This window comes from Petaurus breviceps, unplaced genomic scaffold (assembly GCF_028583685.1).
Source record: "Petaurus breviceps papuanus isolate PSGF00001 unplaced genomic scaffold, PetGlider_PUasm1.0 174, whole genome shotgun sequence".
NCBI classification, from domain to species: domain Eukaryota; kingdom Metazoa; phylum Chordata; class Mammalia; order Diprotodontia; family Petauridae; genus Petaurus; species Petaurus breviceps.
The window spans coordinates 62,409,139-62,433,630 of record NW_027185761.1 but is presented as its reverse complement, the minus strand read 5'-3'; the positions used below and the strand labels follow the sequence as shown (position 1 = coordinate 62,433,630).

The window sequence follows — 24,492 nt, the reverse complement described above, 5'->3', positions numbered from 1 at the left end:
ATTTCCTAAGGGAATTAGGAAAAAATTAGGAATAATTAGGAATTAGGAAGAAAACATAATTCCTAAGGGACTGATGAGGGAGCAGTTCTAAATTGGCAGCAGAGTCCACATGATCAGAAAGGCTCCTGATTGATCTTTTAGTTCCCTGGGACAGAGACAAGCAGAAAGGGACCAGTAGGAAGCCTCTGGTTGTATATATCCTTTAGGAAGGGGCCATAGCATGTTCACTGGAAAGGGGATCAAGTGCTTGCCCAGTTTCATAGGAAATGCTCCAGGCCAACCCCTCTCTAGAGAGCTAAGGCCAAGTTAGTCATTTGCCATGGGCTGTGTTGAGGTGGTGAGGGTGGCGAAGAGCCCTGGTCCAGCCATTCTTCTCTCTTTTCCATTTCTTTCTCTCCAATTCCAGATCCCTCCCAGTGCCCTCAGTGTGCTACCAACATATACTCTTGATTGGTCTTTGTCTTCTCTGTCATAGGGAGCAAGGGACCAACCAGGAACTCTGGTCACACATGTCCTTTAGCAAGAGACCAGAGCCTTCACTGGAAGGGCCTTGTGTGCATGCCCAGTTCCATGGATTGTGCTTCACTCCAATCCCCCGCTGAATTTACACATGCACACAGACACAGATAGACACACACCCAAGAAAACAAAAATTAGAACTCAGTCCCTATTGGAAAGCCATCATTGCACAGGCAGATAGGAAGGCATGAGCTCCAGTCTCAGTGGAAGAACTGAGTCCCAGAGTGGGGGACACAGAGTGGCAGCTAAAGAGTCAGCCTTGGTACTAGAAGGATCTGACCCTTATTGGTGACGTAATATTGGTAACATGAACTCTTAGTGCTCTGGGCAACTAAGACCGAAAGTTTCAGGGAAGGTGCCCATCTGCATTGGTAGATGAAATTTCCTGCTGTGGGAGTTCTCCAAACCAATAAACTCCCAGGCCCAGCTCCTGCCTGGCTGCCCACTTGGCCCTAGAGTGCAGATCAAAGAGGAATGGGTGGAAGTTTCAGAAAAATATTTTGACTTGATATCAGGAAACATTTCCTAGTAGTTGGAGCTCTCTGTGATGCTTGCTACTTGTGTGACCTTAGATTACTTAGCAGCATTTAACCTCAGTTTCCTCATCTGTAAAATAATGGACTAGACAGTCCCATTATTTGCATCTAGCTGGTAGAAGAGAGACACATCTGAACCCAGATGGAAACAAAAAGTCACCTGAGGGAGGAAGCAGCTTCAAGAAATGTGACCCCTCATTCCATCTAGAAATGAAGGCTGTAGACTTCACAAAGGACTAGGTCTTGGGAGACTGGCTGAGTTTCCCACCCAGGAGAGATATTATAACCAAAGAGAAATGCACTGATTACACATCCAGTTAGTGAAAACTATTAAATACCTAGTTACCTTTTGTGAAAAATAAAATAGAACAGAATGTCCTGAATTTCTGGGACATGATCAGTGGTAAGGGAAGGGGAATGTTTGAACTACCATGCATTATAAAGTAGGTTTGTAACTCTAGTCTTCTGGAATGTGGCCTTGATTTGCTGTTTTCTCCTCTCCTCTGTTTCCATATGTCTGTTCTGTTTTTTTTCGCCTGCCTGGTATGTTTTCTGGAGAGTCATATTCAGAGAATAGCGTAAAATGTGGTCTGGCTCTGAGTGTTTCTTGTCTCTTGCATACACTGCCCTCCCTTCCTATCCATCTGCTCCCCTCTATCCTCTCTCTGTCTCCCCCTTTACACATGGCTACCTTCCTTTAGACAGGATGCAGCTAGAAATACAACTCATCACAAACCACAGTTATTCAGATGTAATCAGAACCCGGTGGAAAAAAATGTCATTTCCCTGTCCCTTGTGTTCTCTCATTTGTCTCACATGCAGTCTCCCTCCTCTCTCTCGGGGAGCTCTGTTGCTGATGTTCTCTGCTGAGGGGCAGGCCATTCTGATCTAGCCTGTGCTCTGCCTCTGGGGTGGTCATTTGGTCCATTGCAGGGTTGTAACAGGGGGTTTGTCTGATGGGAAAATCATGCTTCATCAGAGATTCTGTTTGTGGTCCCCAGCTTTTGTCCACCTGGTGTCAAGGTCAGAGCACAGGACATGGAAGGAGCCTTTGGGATTTCCAGAGGTGAAGCTGCAGTTTTGCAATGACTTTGCAGAGACCATTTGGTGCCTCAGAATAAATAAATATCCCCAGCTGGCCGGGCCTGAAGGTTGGCTCTGGGTCACTCCCAGCTCTTCTCAGTCATGAGTCTGTAAGGGCTTAGGGTTAGGAGGTACATTTGGAGAGTCATTGTTACTGTCTTCTGAAAGCCAGAGTTGGTGGAGAAGACCGCATTGCAAGAGACTCCAGCCTGATTCCTGTGGTTTCCTTTCTGCAGACTGAATCAATCAATGGAAATGGGACTGGAAGCAGAAATGACTGGCTCAGAACCGCAGAATCCTAACACTAGAGGCCTGGGAGGGACCTTCAGGGTCATCTGGGTCAATCTCCTGCCTTCTCTCCCCTCTCCTCTCTTCATGTTGCTTTCTTAAAAGAGCTGTTGATACTTTTACTGATCTCTTTTGGTTTTCCATAAGCCTCACTTTCAGATATCTTTCTCCTTCCTTCCCTGCCCTATGGGATATTCCTCTCTTGAAATGAAGAAAGAGGGAAAGAAAGCAGTTCAGTAAACTCAACCTACGCATCAATCAGGCCTGACAATTTATGCCCCAGGGCTCTTTCCAACTTCCCACACTGTCTCTCTCACCTGTAAGCATTTGGACCTGTCTATATACATTCTTCCCAGAAGATTTCTTGCTGCTGTTCCTTCTATCTCTTTTCCCAAGATGAGACTTCTCAGAATTGCTGGGATGTTTCCATCATCACTGATGGAATGGAATTATTCAACAGATGGATTGATTGTGTCGCCCACATGAAGGAGAGAGAGGGTCATGCTAAGCTCACAAAGATTATTACAGCCAGTAGAATGAAGAGTATCACTGAAATCAGTCAACATGTAATCATTAAGTTACATGCCAGGCACTATCCTAAGCTCTGGGAATATTGAGAAATGAAAGTCTCTTCCCTCAAAGAGTATATATATATATATATATATATATAACAGTATATACAAGACACATACAAGAAAAATAAAAGGTAACCTTAGAGGCAAAGGAACTAGCAACAGATGTGTGTGTGTGTATGTGTGACCAGGAATGGTATCCTTGAGAAGGTAGGACTTGGGCAGAGTCTTTTGGGAAACCAAAGAGTCTAAGTGGCCAGGCACGAGGGAGGAAGAACTTTCAGGTGTGGCTGTGGGGCACACAGCACTAAAGAAAAAAAGGTGGAGGGGAGAGATTAAGCATTCACTCTGGCAAAATGAGCAAATGAACATGCTTCTGATGAAAGTGTGTAGAGTAAGAGCAGCGGAAGAAACACTCATCTATTTTGTATCTAGTAGTAGGTCAGCTCTCCAGCATACCCTTGCCAAGGTCATGGTCTTATTGAGAAATCTTTAAGCCTAGATCAGAAGTTTCAGAAATGGAAGAACCTGGGAAGTCATCTTTTCCGGCCTCCTAACTTTTCAGAGGAGGACACTGAGGCTAGGAGGAGTTAGGTGACTTGGCTCACTGAAGTCCCTTCCAACTTGGATGTTACAGGGTTTTGTAAGTTGGTTCAGTTCTACTTGAGGATTGTGGAGTAAATACTGGGTGATCTACCTCCTAAGGTTAATGCCCCGTGATTCTTGGAAGTCTGAATCTGATTTTCTGTTTCCAATTACCGTTTCCATTTCAAAAGGCCTTTGCTAATTCAAAGGTCTTATAGTGAACAAAGAGGGAGGTGTGATTTCTGCCTACTGGCATAAAGTTAGAGAATGAAATCAGAGGAAATGTGCCTTGAGCTGAGGTAAACTAGATCACAACATGAAGGTCGGTCGTCTGGATCCAAGGGCCAGATCCACTTCAATGGCGACCTCTTCTGATGGGTACCCAGGCAAGAAACCAGGGAGACCAGACCAGACAGCTGGATGATGGATTTCCTTCACAGTGATGTGTAGTTTTTAAAAAATCCAATGAGCTCATGACCTGTTTTGGTCTTCACTATTGTCTCATAATTCATCCCATACTCCTGAGACATACTTCAGAATGTAGGATTAGACAGAGCCCACGGTCTTCTCGGAGCTAGGCCATGTGGCGCTGGTCTGCCGTTAAAGCCAGGACCCTCTGCTGGGGCTGGTGATCTGGACCTAATAGAAAACAGCTGCGTTGAGGTGAGAGCCTCTGGAAATCTCTCCCCATCTCCCAAGACATGCCTTCCTCAGGAGTCCCTGTTGTCTGCCCATCAAGATAATTGCCTGTCAGTCTTCCTAATGCTGACGCAGAACAGCTGGCTGGGTTTGAGTAATGAAAAGCTTCTGGAGAGAAGCTGGGTTGAGAACTTGTCAAGCTGCTTCTTTGGAGAAAGAGGTTCAGGATTCGGTTGGTCCGATCCCCTGCCTCAGCCTTCTCTTCCTCCTCTTGGAGATGTGGCTGCCTTGGAGTAGCCAGTGGAAAGGGGAACCAGACAGGAGTCCATGTGGAGAGGAGACTCAGAGGGAGGCATAGTCTAACAGGGCCCCAGCCCAGGTTTATTATTGCAAAATAACCAGGTGCATGCTAAGAATGGGCAAGTGGAAAAGCATGGCCTCGGTGTCTTAGGTGACTCTGGTGGTACCTGAGCTCTGAGGGAAGGAACTCTCTGGGCCGCTGTCATGGCTGTGGGGCAGGGACAGCCCAGCTCCCTCAGAAGTCTGGGAAGGAGGCCATCTATTCCCGACAAGATTCCTTTGGGACCTGAAGAGAGATCAAAGCCTTTTCATTGGAGGTGAGAAGTTTACCTTGGTGCCACTTGCTTCCTGCATAGCAGTGCCATGGAAAGAGTATGGAGCCAAAGGACAGGGATTCATATCCTGTCTTTGCCACTTATGCCCTCTGTGACACTTCAAATAAGCTTTCTGAATTGTGAATAGTGTTTTTTAAAGGTGCACTAATATGGCATCTAGTGGGCATAGTGGGTGAAGTGCTGAACTTGGAGTTTTCCTCGGACACTTGGCTCTGGGACCCTGGGCAGGTCTGTTAGCTTCTCTGAACCTCATTTTCCTCATCCGTAAAAAGAGGAGGCTGGACTGCAAGGTCTTGGCAGCTCCGCGTGGATGGCCCCACTCTCATTTTTCTAACAACATCTCAGGATTGTAGAGCATTCTCTTGACTCTTTGGAGACTAGTCTGACTTTTGCAGCAATAACAAAAATAACCTGCCCGATTCGTTGTTGTGGTCCAGCGTTCAGAAATAAGGAAAACCTTTTATTTTTGCATTTTTGCATGTATATGCTTTTGTAGCTTGTGTACATGCCTGCTAATGAATTAGCCCAGGTTTTGGTTTTTTTACTAAAAGTATTTTCAAATGGAATTCTTGTCTTTGCATGCTCAATGTTTGGCACATTGTAGACACTGAATAAATGAGGGCTTGATTTCAAATAGCAATTTCCTCAGGATTCCTAGAACAATTTTAGATGAACTTCCCTTTTTCCCCTCCCCTTCTCTTTCCTGCCCTTTTTTTCCCTCTTCCTTCCTTTCTTCTATCTCCCTCCTTCCAAGGAGAAAAAGAAAACAAAGCCCTTATAACAAATATTCTTATTCAGCAAAACAAATTTTCACATTTCCTGTGACCAGAAATGTACATCTCATTCTGCACCTTGAATACATAACCTCTCTGCCAGGAAATAGGTAGCATACTTCATCAGTAGTCCTTTGGATTTGTAGTTGATCACTACATAATCAGTGTTCTTAAATCTACCAAAGAAGTTTGTCTTTATGATGTTATTTTTACTGAATACATTCTTCCCTTGGTCCTATTTACTCTGCATCAGTTCAGACAAATCTTTCCAGGTTTCTCTGGAACCATTCATTTTTTCATTTCTTATGGAACAGTAGCATTCCATTACATTCATATGCCATAACTTGTTCAGCCATTCCTTATTGATGGGCAGACGCTCCAATTCCAATCCTTTGTTATGACAAAAAGAGCTGCTAACTTGTTTTTATATGTATGGCTCCTTCTCTCTTTGATTTCTTTGGGGTATAGACCTAGAAGAGGTGTTGCTGGGTCAAAGGGTGGTAGCATCTTTTGGAATGAAACTCCCTCTTTTTGTAGTCTTACAAAGGAATCTTAGTACTCTAAGGAGACCAAAGGCAGGAAGGAGGGCCCTCTGTAGACCAAAATATTCGTAGTAGCTCCTTGCAAATGTAATCTTACTTTTGTTGTTACCTTGTTTTTCGTCATGTTTATCCCTCCCCATCCTCGACCCAGAAAGCCACTCCTTTTAACAAAAAATAAAAAATAATTCTGTGCCTTAGTTTCCTCATCTGTAAAATGAGGTAGTTGGAGTGTCAGCTCAGGTCCCTTCCAGCTTCCATTTATGGTCTGTGATTACATGTGAAGAGATGTTTCTGACTCTCTGTGCAATTCTTTGTTTCCTCCCGGGAGGCGAACGTTAGAGTAGATCTGTCTTGGGAATACACTCTGTCTCCCCCAGCATCCCTGGGGTCACTGCTTGGGGAATTGAATGAGGAGCTGATGAAAGCCTGAGCAGCTCATGTGACAGCTAGTGAGGGGTGGTGAATCATTCATTCATTCATTTAACAGATATTTATTGAGCATCTTCTATGGACCTGCATAAGGTCCTTTGGGTCAAAAATTCATCAGTTTAGAGCTGGAAGGGAAGGCCGAGAACATCCTCTTCCATTTTGCAGATGAGAAGACCAAGGCCCAGAGAGTTTTTGGCCTTATGAATAATAAATAACCCCAGGGTTTCCACTTAAGCACTTGAATTCCAAATACAATGTTTTTTTCCTTCTACTTTTCAGGGAAGATAAAGATAAGTTGAGAAAAAAAGCTAAAGAACAGTATGATTGAGGATTAAAGAGGAATATATAGGCAGATAAGCAGGGCCATGGATAGAACACTGGGCCTGGAATCAGGAAGACCTGAGTTCAAATCCAGTCTCTCTGTGTGACCCTGGGCAAATCACTTAACCTTTGTTTGCCTCAACTATAAAATGGGGACATTAATAGTAACTTCCTCAAAGGATTGTTGTGAGGATCAATGAGACAATATTTGTCATGCCTAGCACGGTGCCCGACATAGGAGTTGGTGCTATATAAATACTTAAGTATTAAATAAACTACACTCAAATGCTGATATAAAAAATGCAAATACATTTATGTTGTAAATATTTATCACTTAAATGTATTTGTTATTTAAATAGCCTAAGTAATAACATAAAATATTCATTTATATATTATCTGCTGTTATATATATAAATTTAGACATTTGAATTTTTTACATCTAATAAATATATTGAATAATATATTATAAATACATCTGGCATTTACATAGAGCTTCAGGGTTTATAAAAATACTTTACATATGCATTATCTCATTTGATCCCTGAAAATACCCTTGTGAGATAAGTGCATTTAGAATCCTTCCTTTAGAGACGAAGACACTGAGACCCAGGGGTTAACTGATTCAGCCAGGGTCATCCGCTGAGGATGGATATGAACACAGGTCTTCTGTTTCCAACCCCAGCATCTGTCTACTATACCAAGCTGCTTCTCAACCAACCCATCAGTGAGTGTTTATTAAGCACATAATGTGTTCGGGCACTGTGCTTAGCACTGAGGCTACAAGGACAAAGCAGGAAACCATCATTGATCACTAGCCTTGGCTTGGTGCACCTTCCTCGATTTAGCCAGCCTCATCCCTCAGTGAGGGGCCTGCAGGCCATCACTGAGTCTGTGCAGGAAGTTTTTTGAACTTGGTAAATCTGCTAGAGTTTGCCCTCCACTGGCCTAGCCCAGGGTCACTCCCCAACCCCAGGTTAGTGTAGAACTTGAATGCTGATTAGGTTTTTTTTTTTTAATTTTAGGAGGGTAGTTGGGGTTAAGTGACTTGCCCAAAGTTACACGGCTAGTAATTGTGTCAAATGTCTGAGGCTGTATTTGAACTCAGGTCCTCCTAACTCCAGGGCTGGTGTTCTATTCACTGTGCCACCTAGCCGCCCCTTGAATGCTAATTGTTAATTAGTGGCTTCATTACAGAGATTCTTTGTATAGCTGGGGCAGCAAAAATATACTGGCAATAATTCCTTTAAGTCTCCAGCATTCCCTAGACCCAATCACATTGGAATTCCATTGGCATGGCCATTAAACCAGCAGAGCTCTCCGAAGCAAAGTCCCATCCTGCAGTTCAGCACAGGGTCACTGCAGGGAGTGTGGGAGCCAAAGAAGGATCTGGGAAGGGGAAACAAAACTACCCAGGGCCAAGCAGTAGAGGCTGCTCTGGAAAAACTTGCCTTGTGTCTATGGGATCTCTGATCTGCACCTGGCAGGGATTAAAGGCACAGCTTATGTGACGGCACTTTCCCCACGTTGCCTATTAGTCTACGTGTTTTTCTTAACCAGACCAATTTAATCCAGCAAGTTTTTTAGGCACCTACTATGTCCTACGAAGAGGCAGCAGGGTGGCCAAGTGGATAGGGACTTGTCCTCTAAGCCAGGACTGGGTTCAAGTCCTGCCTTTGAAGCAGGCTGCATGATCCTGGGCTAGTCACTTCATCTTTCAATGCTCTAGGCAACCCTAAGACTAAGTGCTGAGAAGGTACCCACATACATGGATGGGGAGGGAATGTTTAACTTCTCCCCTACCCATGGAATCACAGTACTGGTCTCTATCCCTCCCACATGTCCTACTACGCACAAGAGACTCTGCTAGAAGTGGCAGGGGTGGGGGAAAGACAATGATAAAAGGAAGAAAAAAGCCTCAAATAGATGTTTTTAAAAGGAGCTAAAGAGCATGTGCTCCCTGGTCCTGATGAGTACTCACCTCCTCTTGCCTTTTTCTTTGATTCTACTTTGTGTTTTCTTGTCAGTGCACATGTTGTATCAAGATGGCAGCATGTAAGATCCTTGCGGGCAGGGACCATTTCATGTTTGTCACACTCTCCTTAGCACCGAGTGGACAGCCTGGCACATCGTCCATGCTCAATGATATTTTGTTCAGTAGAGTTGATTCTGAATCTCTTTAGGCTAGACTGAGGGTTTTTTTATACTTTGATTTTGGTTTTGTAACAGACAACCGAGAAAGTAAGACAGCAAAACCAATAATGATTTGATAGGAGTGTTTATTAACCGGTTGGTGACTGCCTCTCAGAGGGAAAGACAGTCCCGAGCTTTCTGTTAGACATAATTTTATAGAAAATGTGGTTGCTAGCAACAGAGTATGTTTCTAAGGGGGTACAGTGCCATTAGTGTTGTTCCTATTGAAGCAAAGCCTTAGTATTGTTTCTATTGAAGCAAAGCCTTAGTATTGTTTCTACTGAAGCAAAGCCATAGTCCCTTAGCAAAGCCTTGGATACAAACATAAACAGACCTGAATCCGTGGGAATCTATGGCATGTTTCTAGCAACACAGGTGAAACATTTCTTTACTATTGGGGCCTATTAGGTGGTTTCCAAGGAACCTAGTAGGGGTCCCCTCTAGCAGGTTTAAGGGGCATTGATATATGATTTCTGGTGGTCACTTCAGTTTATACCTCTGATTTTCTTAAGATAAGGAGGAAACTCCCTCTACCAATGTAAGCCAGCACCTGCTGTGAAAGTTCTAATTTTTAGTGAATAGAGCACTGACCCTGGAGTCAGGAAGACCTGAGTTAAAATCTGGCCTCAGACTCTTGACACACTTACTAGCCCGTGTGACTTTGGGCAAGTCACTTAACCCCAATTGCCCTCCAAAAAGCAAAAAAAAAAAGTTCTAATCTTAGAGAATTGTCTGGGGGGCAATTGAGACACTAATAAAGATGATGGTAATAATAACTAACATTTATATAACACTCTAAGGTTTGTAAAGCAATTTACAGAGATTATCTCATTTTCCCCCCATTGTACAGAGAGGGAAACTGAAGTTGTGAGAATTTAAGTAATTATTATTAAGTAATTAAGAGTTAGTGTATATCAGAAGGAGAAACTGAACCCTGGTCTTTCTGGCTCAAAGTCTGGCATTCTATCAACGGTGCCAAGCTGCTTCTCATGTTCAATGACTGGTATTCAATCATGCTCAGTTGCTGTTGTTATACACTAACAAATCTTTCTGAATTTTTGTTCTGATTTTAGAGTACTCTTCAAGTCTTGGATATTAATTTCATGAAGCTGTTCCTTGTCATTCTGCCCCAAATGTCAAAAGTATGGCTAGACTCCAGCACATCATGTGCCAGGAAGAAAACTCCTGCGTCTGATTGTGAAATTGTTCTCTGTCCTTGCCTCGTAGGTGGTCTTTGAAGCGCTGCACAATTTGGAGCCTCGCGGTTATGTTGTGGGCTGGATTATTGCCATCAGCTTGCTGGTGGGCATCCTCATCTTTTTGTTACTGGCCGTGCTCTTGTGGAAGGTAAGACATTCAGGGAGGCATTGCAGCTAGAGGCCGTTGTGATCAGAGAGGCTCTCAGTACATCGGTATACCCATTATGTTCTGAGCACCCTTGGCAACTCAAAGACAGCAAATATCTAAGGAAGCTTACTGCTGGAAAATGCCCTGGTGTGGTAGGGTGTGATAGATCAGACATTAGCAGAATGGCATCCTGGTATGTTATTAGGAGTCCCTGAACATTGGCAAGCAGGGGGGGGGAAGATGATTACACACAAGATCCTTCCAGAGAAAGAGCAGCAGGCTGATACCTCTCCTTTGTCGTCCCCAGGATCTAGCCTCCACCCTTTATATGAGGTGGTAGGAACTTAATGTTAAAAGGGAAATTGGACAATTGAGTCATTTTATTTTTTCGTGGAACAGAAGAAAACAGGTGGCCATAAGATTATTTACAGCTTTTACTTGCACAATTTGAGGTCTCTCTCCACTGAAGTTAAATGGCGTGGTAGAAATAGTCTACTGAATAAATGACCAAAAGCCTACTCAGGGTAATCTTTCAGGGCATATGTACAGAGAGACAATATTTTGGGGTCTTAAAATAAGGCAATATGGTCCAGTAAAGCAAGTTTAGCATTGCCAAGTTCACTGAAGAAAGACTTTCCATCGACACCAACATGTCCATAGCAGAACTTGTAACATTGTATATTATTTTTATTGATATTATTTAAATCTCATGCGTTTTCAAAGATATCCCTTTCCCTTCCCTGCCAAGGGATCCATGCCTTGTAACAAATGTTTAAAAATGAGAGAACAAAAATCAGTACAGCAAAACTAAACAATGTAGTACTTGCCTGTCAATCTTTATGATGTTCCACAGCTGTAGTCCTTCACCTCTGCATGAAGGGAGGAAGGTACCCGTACTCAATGCTCCTTCAGGGGCAAGTTTGGTCATTATAATTATGCAACACTCAGTTTCATTTTTCTTGTTCTTCCAGAATTCTGAGAGAGTTCATGTAAGTCTTTTCTATGTTTCACTGAATTCTAATATTCATTATTGTGTACTGCCCAGAAATTTTCTATTACATTCATATACTGCTTTCTTTTTTGGCCATTCACCAATTGGTGAACACCTGTTTTGGATCCATTTCTTTATTCCAATAAAAAAAATACTGCTATAAATATAGTAGAGTATGAATATAATGGCATATTATTGGTAAAATCGTGAATATGAGGAATTCAGAAAAACATCAGAAGACTTGTCAGAGCTGATGCAGAGTGAAGTAAAGAGAGGAGAGCAGTATAGCCAATGAAAAAACGAATGGAAATAACTAAAAGGCAACCGAGTTCAGCTTAATTAGAATGACCAGTCTTGTCCTTAGAAAAGAAATGTTGAAATCACATTCCATTTTCTTGTGAGAGAGATGGAGCATGATAGGGTCGGCATATTATCTATCTATCTATCTATCATCTATCTATCTATCTATCTATCTATCTATCTATCTATCTATCTATCTATCTATCTATCTATCTATCTATCTATCTATCTCAATGTCTGATGACATTCTTTTGTCCGTTGTTTTTATTTGATATAGGATAGGGTTCATTTGGGGTGGCATATTGAGAAATGAATAGGATATAACTATTACTGAACAATCAATAAAACATTTTAAAACCCAAAGGGGTTCTAGAACTTTTGAGCTCAAAGGGACCTTCGAGGTCACGTAGTCTAAAAGTTTCACTTCACTGATGAAGTAATTAAGAGGAGGGAGATGAAGTGATTTACCCAAAGTCACGCTAAGTGACAAATCTTGGAGTAGAAAAGCCTCAGTTCCTGGGTCATTACTCTTTCTGCTTCGTTGTGATCGCCTGGTTCTGTTTGTTTTTGTTTTTTAATGATACATTTCTTTTGGACACATTGAACAGAAACTCGAAGGGCACCTCCCACACCGCAGGTCATGTAAAACCACCAAACAGGATCATTGTCCCTTTCCATTTTGGTGATTTCCCAATGATGAACAGAAAGGAAGTCAGTGAGCTTTCACTTTAGCAGCTTGGTGCCGGCCCCGTTTCTTATATTTCATCTGAAGGCAGCTGCCTTTGAGATTGTTTCTTCACATGGGCATGGACACTGTGTGCTTTGCATCTCTGATTCTCCTCTTGTTATTCTATGTCTCTTCACCTGGGACTTTTCCTGCTTCTTCCACCTCTCCATAGTTGGCATTCTTTACCTTGCAGTAATATCTCATTATAGGCATGTGCCACAGTCTATTCAGCCATTTCGCACTCATTGGACAATTTTATTTGTAACTTTCTGTTATTACAAATAATGTTTATAGGAATATTTTTGAACATTAGTCCTTTGCTTACACGCATTAACCTTCTTTGGGGTATGAAATTCAGGAGTGGAATTGCCAAATAAAAGGGTATGAACAATACAGTAATTTTCAGTGTATTATTTCTAAAACGATAAATCCTTCTGGTTGTTAATGCTCTTCCCCACCTCCATGGGTTTGCTTTGTATATCTTTTGTATTTACTTATCTGTGTAAATAATTAACTGAAAGATGCAGAGAATATAAGATCCCACTGTGCTGATGGCTTGATAATGAAAAAGCATGTGATTTGATTAAACAAAATGTGGCCTTCAAGGCTATCAAGATTGTTCAGGATTCCTTGGAAGATGTGACAACAGAAATAACGACGTTCTGTGACCCTCTGATAATAAACATCACACAAGGCAGAAAACTGGGAGGTATCAGTTCACCAAAAGTATTTATCACTGTGATGAAGGAGTCCCAGTACAGATTCCAACTTTTTCATGTGACATGGACTTATTTACATTTATTCAATTTCTTTCCTTGCTAAATTTGCATTTCAAAGGCCTTGCTCTAATTTTTTGGAAATGAATGAATGAAAGCCTGTCATGTTGAAGGCTTGTTTTTCTTATATAGTGATATGCTCATCTTTTTAGGATATGTTACATTATCATATTCTGGCTTTTTCTTTTAGTAAGGCATCCTGCCTGATTTCTTATGTGAAATTCCTCCTCCCGGCTGCTTGCTCTTTGACGCTTTACTTCTAGATCTTGGTGACTACATTTCTTACAGAATAAAAGTTGGAATTTCTTTCCTAGAGTCCTATGAATTCTATCAAGCCATACGTTGCCTTCTTTTTCCAGTATTTCTAGGTAATTTTCTATATGTTTTTCTTTTTAAATGCGGTTTTCAGGTTCTTTGTTTCATGGTAATTTTTCCCCAGGAGGCCAATAATTCTCTGATCATCTCTGCAAACTCTACCAATTACTTTGGATTGCAGAGGTCTGGAGTGTCCTTTAATTTTATTGTCTTTTGATTTTATTCTGAAGCTTGTGGTTTTAGCTCTGCAGTTTTGTTTTCCATCTCTGGAGTTCCCTTTTACATAGTGCCTACCATCTTGTTAAATTTCTCTGCTATCTGTTCTAAGCTATTGATTTTCTCTTTTTTGTCTTTTCTAATTCTAGCACACATGCTTATTGATTTTTAAGAGTTCTAATTTCCCTCTAATTCCCTTCAGTTCTTTTGGACTTCTAAGAAACTCTGGGCTTTCTGAAGTTGTTCCAGTCTCATTTCCTGGGTATTTGGTTATTGCAGTATTCTTCTTTTCTCCTAGAGAGTGTTCCTAGCTTCTTTTTTACCGCACAGTACAGCTTCATTGTACTGGAATGTTTTATTTGCTTACTCATTTCTTTAATCTCTGTCCTGGTTTTTCTGTGGTTTTCCTTATAATGATTCCTTTCCTTGTCCCTATTTTTGGTTCTTGCTCTTCCATTTTATTTGGCACACTTCTTCTTGCTTTGAGGTGATGAAAGGGAGCTGGGATGAAGCATAACCACTCAGCCATCTTGTCAGAACTCCCCAACTATGGCTACTGTATGCAAATCTTATTCATGGAACATTTTGCCTCCTTGAAATCTGAACTATTCCAAAGCACGTAGGACAGATGTTGAGTGTAAGTTTCTAGCTGAAGTTTTCTTAACAGCTGATACTTTATTTCACTCAAGCTCTTTGGTACAAATGAATGAATGAAGAAATAATAGAAGCATTTACAGAGTGTTTACTATTTGCCAGCCCTCCTCAAGTCTTTGGGGTTTGGTTTGTGCATGAGCTATTGGGTGTATTCTCTCAGGTGAGGTTTGTGGGGAGGCTAGGACATAGGGTCTCCAGGAGAGTAAAAATGAGAGTAAGGCTGACCATTTTCTGGTAGCTGGATTCACAAAATGCTGAGCAGGAAGTCTGTTGTCTATTAGAATAGAAATCCTGCTTTTTGCTTGAGGTCTGAGAAGCAGGACCATTGTTGAGTAACATAAGTTTTGTTCCTTATTTCTTTATGTGAGCTCTTGAAATTAGGGAACATGAAATTTTCTTCATGGTTTTGTTCATGGAACCAGACAAATCCAGAGAAAGCTCAGGAAAGGGCGGTCCTTAGGATGTGTGTCTGCTTCTGGCCTGTGGTTGCTCATTCTAGCTGACTCTTTATGTGCTTCCCTTCAGGAGTCCCTGGTCTCCCTGTACATGAGTGTCTTCCTAAGTGAGGCAGACTCAATTGCCATCTGTTTGGCTCTGGCTTTAGTAAGCATGGTTCTTGTAAACGATTGTCAGGGAACAATTAATCCAGGTGGTCATCCCACCATATGTAAGAGATTTAGTGCCATCAAAATGTGACATCAGATTCTTGGAGTTGCCCTTAATCCAGACCCACACATAGTATGTAAACCCAAACCAAATCTAGTTATAGAAAAAATAGTATCAGGAATCCCTGAGGGTTGGCTTGGTCTTTGGTGGTCTTTTAAGAGGAATGGGTGTAAAGTTTTCTCTTGGGTTCATCAAGTTGGGTAAGAAGATGATTTCTGGACCCCGGGTTAGAATATAGGCAGGCTGATCTAAAGTCCAGGGCTAGGGTATGCTTTGTGAGACCATTGAAAATATCTTTTCCAGGAGCCTCCCTAGTTTGTCCAAGAGGAAATAAAACTGGACAGCAAGTGGGAGGTCAGAAAACAGCCCAAAGATATCTTCTGGGCCAAATACCACAGGGAGGAAGAAGGCTGTCCGGCAGTAGTGAGGGTCTGGAATGCACAGAAGAATGTCTAAAAAGTAAGACATCAGTAGCCCCCTTGACCTCAGATCTCAATGCACACATGCTCTAAACTGATACAAGAAGTTGCATTGTGTCATGAGGATATCATAAATATCAATGGATGCCAGTGACTGGTAAGGGAGTATGAAAGGGTAAACCCATGTCTTACATCATGCCTGGCACATAGTAAGTGTCTGCTGATTATTTCAAAAGGAACAGACTAACTCAATAGGGAAGTGGAATCACATTGTATATTTAAAAGGGGTGGGGGGAAGGGAGCAAACACATAGTAAATGCCTAATATGTGTGGGTCATTTTGCTGAGGGCTTTACAAGTATTATGTCATTTGTTTCTCACAACACTCATGTGAGAGAGGTGCTATTATTATCCCCACTTTACTGTTGAAGAAACGGAGGCAGGCAACATTATGTGACTTGTCATGGGTGACTAGTTATAAGTGTCTGAAGCTGGATTTGAGCTCAAGTCTTCCTGACTCCAGGCCCAGTGCTCTATGAGATACTTATGAGAGTAAATCCACAAATCGAATGGGCTGCTGGATGGGGAGAACATTTTGGGAGAAGGATCAACAGTGGAGGAAATAAGAGAAGTGGCACTCCAGAATAACCTGGAGAAAAGGATTTGCTGAATGAGGTATTGGGAAAAGAGATCGGGGTTCTGGGCCAGAGACTTGACACGGCCATGGTGGAGGCCTCCTCTCCAGATGTCCCACTCTCCACCAGAAGCTCTTCAGTTTCTGGCATACCTGTCTTAATGATAATTTTCTTCTTAAAAAAAGTGGAGGAGCCAATGAGGAGAATGGCTATCTTGGCCCTGATTCTAACCAGTGAGGAGGACCTGACTGCTAAGGCAAACCTGAGTGCAACCTTGGAAAGAAGCCAGTCTAACCATCTTAGAGCTTGTGAGGGCAAGGGAGAGCAAGGCTAGCGATAGTCTGACTTAACATCCTAGTTTTCTGGACAGTGGAATTTAAGGGGTTCAGAAATGATAGGTTAAATCCTGTGTCTTACAACTATAGGGTCCTAGGTTTGGAGCTAGAAAGAACTTCAAAAACCAGCCCCTTTCACAGATGAGGAAGCTGAGGCTGACAGAGGTTAGTGACTGGCCCAGGGTCATACAGCTAGCAATAACTTGAGGTGTAACTGATGCTCAGATTTTCCTTGCTCCAAGTTAAGCAACTCTTTCACTGTGCAATTTAGATATCAGGTGCTTCTAAACAGATAGAAACTACTCAATGGGGTGGTTTAAACTACTGATTCCCCCAAGCCCTAAAACAGACACCCCTTTTAAATGATTCAATTCTTCTGGCAATACGTAAGGATGGCTGGCCATGGGATATCTTCACCCTGAAGAATGATAGTTGAGGGTCACTGAAAGCCATGGGGAGGTGATGTTGGCTGTGAGCAGCAGCCAAGAGTAGGGTAAGAAATATGGGATGCCATGGGAAAGAAGGCAAGCTGACCCAATGATGAGAATAAGGGGAAACTGGTACTCCTTGGGTATCAGCACAATGACAGGGGAACTAAAGGAAGGTCCCCTGGGAATATATGGAGAAGAGGCCCATAGAGTGGGAAGGCATGGATCAGTTGTGATTTGTAACCTTGGAGAAAGTGCCCTCGTGAGAGATAACCAATCACCAAAGCACAGAACTGCAAAGCTAATCACTTAATGATTGGAAGTTAGCCAGGACATAGTGATCTATCATTAGAAGGTCCTGAAGACTGAACCCAATGGACTGTTGAAGGGCAAGCACGAGATACACTGGGCTCAAGTATTACTCTCCAGCCTTGTGAGTAGCATGGATTAAGAGTAAATTCACATCGAGTGATGTCAGTTGCATGAAGCCCCTGCTTGCCTCCTTCCTTGTGTCTGGTTTTTATGTGAATGGTCACGCACGTAGAATGATAGATAACCCTGGAGCAGATTGCTTACTTTGGAAAACTGTTCCCTAATTGGCTTTGGGGGAAAAGGCATTTGTAGGCTCTGCCAAAACTTTCTGGAACTGGGTGGCTTCCTGCCCTTCTTGGACCCCGCCTTTGCTACTAGTGGAGTGTTTGCGGGTTGCCATTCATCTTGCCCAGTAAACTGTCTGTCCACATGCATTTCAGGCCGCTCAGTTGCTCCCTTCATCAGTGGGGCCCCAGCTTGAAGCAGCCTCAGTGGTAGAAGCTGGGAGTGAACCAGACATTTCTTCAGACAGTGAAATGGAGCCTAATAAACTGGCCAGAAACCAAGATGTTCCCAGCTCCTGGATGCCATGATTGAAACTTCATGCTCAGTGACTGCAGTAGTTGGCTCCCCCCCGCCCCATGAAATGTTGAAATGTGAAGCTCTTTCAAGAAGAAACAAATTAAGTGATTTCCTCCCCTTCTCTCCCTCCCTCCCTCCATTTTCATTGTAGACATGATAGGACTGGAGATGCCTGGAGCTGATCCTTCTTTACATGCATCCGGTGCAAAAGGGATAAGACATTTTCCATGGCTCCAACCTTGAAGCTTAAATATCCTAAAAGATCTTAAATTCAGCTTCACTGTTCTAAAGCCTTCATTCATTGTCCCTTAATATGGGAATTTTGAAAGGTCTGTGATTTGATCAGGGGAAGAGGCTCTCAGTGTGGGAACACTCTTCACCAGGAGAGATTGCAACCCCTCTTTGCCTTCTTAATCAACAAACATGTACTCAGTGTCTGCTATGTGCCCAAAATGATGCCAGATGCTTGTGATACAAAGACAAAAGGGAAACAGTGCCAAGGAACTTGCATTCTACTTGGGCGGGGGGATTAGAACACATTTACAATTAAGTGAACACAAGGGATATGCAAAATAAAAATACTTATTACATGCATAAAATCGAAAATGTGAGAGGTAGCAAGGTGTAATGGGCAGATATAAACCAGCCTTAAAGTCAAGAAGCTTTGGGTCTAAGCCTTGGGTCAGACATCCAGGCTGTGGGACCCTAAGTCACTTCATTTCTAATGCTATAGAAAGCCCTGTAAGGCTTTAACACACACACGCACACACACACACACACACATATGTTTATGTTTATAAATAAGAGTAGGTGCAGAGCAACCTTGGAGGGGAAGTCCATGCAGGCACAGGAAAAAGCCTGTGCAAAAGCCTGGTGATGGCGGATGGATGTCATGTGTAGAGATACCTAGATCGGTTCGTCTTGAAGTAGTGTGCCGTAAGCCCTGCGCCAAGCACAGGTGGCCTGTATTCTACCCTGGAGGCCAGAGGGAGCCATTGGCACTCCTGGAGCAGGACAGGGCCGTGATCAGAGCCGCCCTGCAGTCCTGCTGCTTCTACAGCTAACATTTACACAGAGCTTTAAAGGTTTACAATGTGCTTTACAAACATCATCCCATCTTATCCTCACAGCCCTGTGAAGTGGGTGCGATTACCCCCCATTTTGTAAACGAGGAGACTGAGGCAAAGAGAAGTGCCTTGCTCAGGTCAGAGGCCAGATTTGAACTGGGGTCCCCTTGGCTCCGGGGTCTGCGCCCTGTACTTGTAGCTACCTCATACTCTTCATGAGGATAATTGTCTTCACTCCTGCCTCCTCATGTGATTTTTTTCTGCTTCTGCTCCAAGGATATTTCAATGGGCTACAAACCACTGTGGCTTGGCGACCAGGAAAGCAATCTTTTCTGTCTTCAGCTCGTGGATTTAGAGCCGGGAAGGACCTCAGAGGGCACGGATTCCAAGCCCCTCATTTCATAGATGAAGACCTGGTGGCTTGGCCAGAGTCACATGGGCAGTAAATGAGCAGAGATTTGAATGTGGAGCCTTGGATTCCAAATTCCATTCCCTCTTTCTAGTCTGTTGCCAGCTATTGGAAAGCCTTAAAAAGCCAGTCTGCCGAGCACCTCCAGGGGTGACCTTGATTTGCTGGCTTATTTTGGTGCTCCCAATGTCACCCTTCAATTTCCACATTAGATATCAGGGAAGTGGGTTTGAGATGGGCTGCCTCTGCATGGTCAGGGTGGATTAGCTCTGGGGCAGGTCTCTCTTTGTAGAATAGAGCCTGGCAATGATCTGCTTGAAAGCATCAAAAGGCACACGAAAAATTACCCACCTTCCCCTTCAAGAGCAAAGGGCCTAGCAGGTGTGTACATGTCCCTTCTGGGAGGTAGCTTTTTGAAAGGTTCACTTTTCCTAGGACATGTTGCCTGATTAGAAGACCGCCTCCCCAGGAGCCCACTTGCCCATGAAACGGTACGAGGTATCAGAGGTGACTCTCTCCATTGCTTTCATGGGCTGCTTCAGTCTGGCATATGCTGCTCCTCATTTTCCCTTGACCCCCTAAAGATGCCTTTGGTTTCTATGTTGAGAAGCGTCATTTCCCCCAACCTCATTCTTTCTCTTTCTGCTTTTCTTCCTTGAGGCTTTTCTCCTCCTCCTGGGCTCACCTGGTTTCTTTTCCCATAAACAAAAACTGTTCTTAAAATCTGATTGGTTTTATAGAGTAAAAAAACAAAAATCTACTGCCCTTGAAATGCTGATGTCTTTCCCTTTGGCATGTTTGTTTGGCTTTCCAAACTCAAGTGGGGAGCTGAACGCTCCTGTGGGCATCTCTACCTGTGTTTGTGGGGAGGGGGCATGGGGGAGCCAGCCAATGAGCAGAGAGCTTGCCCAATCTGAGCCCTTCTGGTCTGATGGATAGGAGAAGGGAGGGAGCAAACAGTCTCGTCTTTTCTCTGTAAAGTAGCAGGGAGGGATTGTCTCATCAGACAATCGGCTTAATGCTGTGTATTCCAAGCCTTAAGCAATTGGCTGCGTGTGCCCCTAAATATTGGAGAGAAATCCCCAGTGCCTGTCACTTGTGGCTAAGAAGAGCTCATGCTTCCCCAGTCCATCAAATGAGATGATGTGTGTAAAGACCCTGGCAAACTGGAAACTGCTTCATAAATGTTGGCTACCATTCTTGTTAATACTATGTTGCCGATGGGAGGAATATTAGCATCTCTTGTTTATGACAGTGTCTTATGGTTTGGGATTGTGGGATCATAGCTCTAGAGCTCAGAGTGACTCCTCAAACAACCCTCTCATTTTACAGATGGGGAAACAGGCCCAAAGAGGTAAAGTGACTTGCCCAGGCTCACACAGACAGGTGGTGGCAGGACACAGGTCCTCAGTTCCACATTCAGTACCCTTTATCACCCTGCTGCCCCTATAATAGGGCGCCTTTCTCACAACAGCCCTGTAAGGAAGATACTCGTCATACATTTGTCCCCATTTCACAGATGAGAAAACAGAAGTTCAGAAGCTCTGAATGAATTGCCCATACTCACAACAAGAAACAGGCAAGCCCAGCCCAGCTCTGACTGGCTTGTGACTGGCCCTAGCTTATGGCTCCATCTAGCTCAGATTTTGGGCTGTCTTGTTTCTCAGTTTCATTTTCTTTTATCTGTTTAAAATAACTTTCCGTTGATGTCTTTTGTTTTTTGTGTCACCTGCATTTCCAGGTGCACCCTATCTCCCTTCCTTTCCCAGAGAGCTGTCCCTTGTACCAAAAAATAAAAAAAGAGCAAAGCCAGGGAGTTGAGCAAAACTAACCAACTTCTAAATGAAAGTCCGAAGGTGTGTGCAGCATTCTGTTGTCCCCCCACCTCTGCAAAGAAGCAGGAGAAGGAGCCATATCATATAGATAAAGCATTTGTTTCCTATTTACTCTGGTACTAGATGATAGAAATAATGGGGATACAGTGTTTTATATATATATATATATATATATATATACATACATACATACACATAGTTAACAGAGATACAAATACAAGCAGTACATAGAATCCCTACTTTAAGTACCTGACATTCTAATCGGAGAAAACAACACATAGAAAGAATCTGGAAATGAGGGGGTTGGGCAGGGGCAAGTCTGGGGTCCTTTGCTCTGATTCTGTGGTCTCTGGCTTAGACCTCCATGACCAGAAGAGAGGAGCCCAGGGCAGAAGCATCTCCTGGGTGTGAAGGCAACTGGGAATATCCCGTCTCTGTTAGGGTCCAGCTTGACCTTTACGAGGCTGCAGGATTCTTTGGATGGGTTTCTTGTCGTTCTTCCCATTAAAATGTTTTCCTTGTGGGTATTGTATTCCTCATTCTGCTTACTCCATCCTGGAGCGTTTCTCGTTGGCCTCCCAGCCTCTTTCTTCTTCAGCTTCACTCTTTCTTAGAGCACAGTGACAGGCCATCATGTTTAGATCCCACAGAATGGTTTATCCATTCTCTGCTTGATGGGCGCCTGCTTCTTGCTAAATCAAAAAAATACCACTGGAAATATTTTGGTAGACATGGAATCTTTATATCTTTGGCAGTAGGCCTTCTGGGTCAGAAAGTGTGGACGTTTTGGTCCTTAGCATAATACTTTCATCTTCAATCAACTAAATTCAACAGACATTAATTAAATATACATTAAGTGCAAGCCAGCGGAGAGACAAAGAAAAAACCTCAAACAGTCAGTCAACAAGCATTTATTAAGGACTTAACTTTGCCCAGGGAACTGGGGATTCAAAGGAAGGTGAAAGCAGGTGGTCTGAATCCAAGCAGCTTCCATCCCTCTGGGGGATGGAGGAAGAACACACCAGATGCACAGGTTTAGTACCGGGAAGATTGAGAGGGCAGAGTATGAGCAGCTGGGCAGATCACGGAAGGCTTGGGAGAGGAGGTGCTAGCTGAGCCGAGTTTATAAATGAACAAGGTTTCAGAGAGGGGGAGGGGAGTGTGTCTCAGCCTGGCTAATGGTTTGCACCAATTCAGAGAGGAATCACAGGGAGTTTCTAGTTCAGGGGGTGGCCTGTGCTCCAGTTTGGCTGGAATGGAACATTCTGAGGGGGAAGGGTATGAAATCAGGTTGGGAAGGTAGGTAGGGGTCAGGACACAGAGGCCCTTCAGTGTCAGGCTGAGAAGTTGGTATTTCATGTTTCAGGCGCTAAGGGGGCACTGACAGTGGTTGTGTGGTCAGATGTGGTCTTTGGGAAAATTGTTTTGGTAGCTGGGTGGGATGGGGCTTGGAAAGGGACCCAGTAAGAAGCAGGGGGAGACCCATCAAGAGAAGGCTCTGCAACAAGGAAGGGGAAGATTGTCCCTATTTAGATCCATCAGGCCCCTGCTCTTGCAGGAAGCTGAGTAGAGGAGTCTCCAAAGAATAAAAACCATTTTCTTCGTGACCACTTCCAACTGTGGCCATTACACTCTAATAATAATAATGAAAAATTAAACCACAAGATGTTAGTAAGGTTGGGTTGTCAGTAGGGCATAAAATGTCATCAGATCGTGTACTTGGGAGTGTGGAAGCAGGCGATCCAAAGGTGAGGGGAGTAGACCCCAAAGAGTTTGAAAGGGCCCCGTTGAGTGAGAGGTGTCTGTCACTGGCTGTGACACCCATCAGGTGGGACGTGGGATTTGAGATGTAGTTCTTTGTTATGCATTTCATCCAATTGGAAAATTTGAGATTTGGAGCCAGAAGGGACTTTAGTGGTCACTGAGCTCAAAGCCCTGATTTTACAGATAGACAACTGAGATTGAGAAAGTTTAAGTGACTTGCTGTTAAGTGTTTGAGGCAAGACTTGAACCTGTGTCTTCCTGACTCAGTCTGGGTCCAGCACTCTGCCAACTATGCCCCCACCTCTCTAGCAGTGTGAAGAGATTTCTGCCTAATGAAATGATAAACAAATACTGTGTGTGCGTGTGTGTCTGCGTGTGTGTACGTGTGTGTCTGTGTGCATGTGTGTGTGCATGTGTCTATGTGTGTGTACGTGTGTGTATGCATGTGTGTGTGTGTGCGCGCACATAGACACGTCAGATGGCTCTAGGGAAGGCTGACCTCCACTTGGCTTTGGCAGGGTTGGAATCAGTGTGGTTTCCAATCCAGAGGATTTGCCCAGCTTCTCCTCTCTCTCTTCTCCTTTTCTCTAGATGGGCTTCTTTCGCAGAAGGTACAAAGAAATTATCGAAGCTGAGAAAAGCCGGAAAGAGAATGAAGAGAGTTGGGACTGGGTCCAGAAGAGCCAGTGAGACGCCATGCAGCCCGCCACTGGTCACGTGCCACCCTGCCTGCTCACCTGTTGTCCCTGTTCTTTGTATCTTCCATATGTGGAAGAAAGAATCTTCTCCAGATTTTTCGGAGGCCCGTCGATGCAGGCTTGTTCCTCATTCTACCAAGCAAGGGAGCAGATCCCGAGGCCGCCCCCGCAGCCCTGGCACGTGACCTGAGCAGCACACCGAGGCCAGAATGGGTGAATCACGAACTCCAGAGAGCAAGCTGTGTGCTGAGCAGTATTTATGAGTCCAACGTATGTGGTAAACCCTCAGGGGAAGACTGCTGTTGCCTAGAAGTATTTTTTATAAATACAAGCCTTTTATACTGATTACGTCTTTATATTTGTATCAATGTTTTATTATTTCTATTAAATAGTTATATAGTTCACTCAAGCACTGATTCTGGCTGAAACCTGGGAAATACATATATATATGTGTGTGTGTATATATATAAATATATTTTAAAAATCTATTGTATGTTTGAACTTACTGCCCAACAGACTTGCAGATGAAATGAGCTAAAGGAAATGTTTATTGTCTCTCATAGAAAAACAACAGGGCTGGCACGGCCATGTACAGGCAGCATATGGTGGTGCCATGTACAGTGTGATGTATAAGCCGCGTGTGGCGGTGACAAGCTGCAACCTCTTTGTATCTCTCTCTGCATTCTCAGTGTAAGTTGGGTGGGAATGGAACCCTAAGGGCTTTTCATCAATGCTGTTTGTTCAAAGAGATTCATCACCTCCAGAAGGGGGAGGAACTAGATAGGGCTGCCGGGACCCCAGCCTACCTTGCCTTCATTTGGTGGAGAAGCCCACTTCTGTGGGAGGACTGGATTAGGAGAGTGGTAGAGAGAGGCCTCATGCCTTCCACGAGGCTGATGCTGGCA

The 24,492-nt window shown here is 43.5% G+C and overlaps 1 protein-coding gene across 1 annotated transcript in view; it reads left to right on the top strand.

Annotated features, from left to right (window-relative positions):
* Positions 1–23,992, top strand: part of LOC138158208 (integrin alpha-9-like) — a 159,439-nt gene extending 135,447 nt beyond the window's left edge. Inside the window, exons 12-13 of the mRNA XM_069084305.1 lie at positions 10,340–10,459; positions 23,481–23,992. Of these exons, the coding sequence (XP_068940406.1) occupies positions 10,340–10,459; positions 23,481–23,579 (219 nt within the window). The 3' untranslated portion in view covers positions 23,580–23,992. The remainder of the gene's footprint in view (positions 1–10,339; positions 10,460–23,480) is intronic.
* Positions 23,993–24,492: the final 500 nt, after the last annotated feature.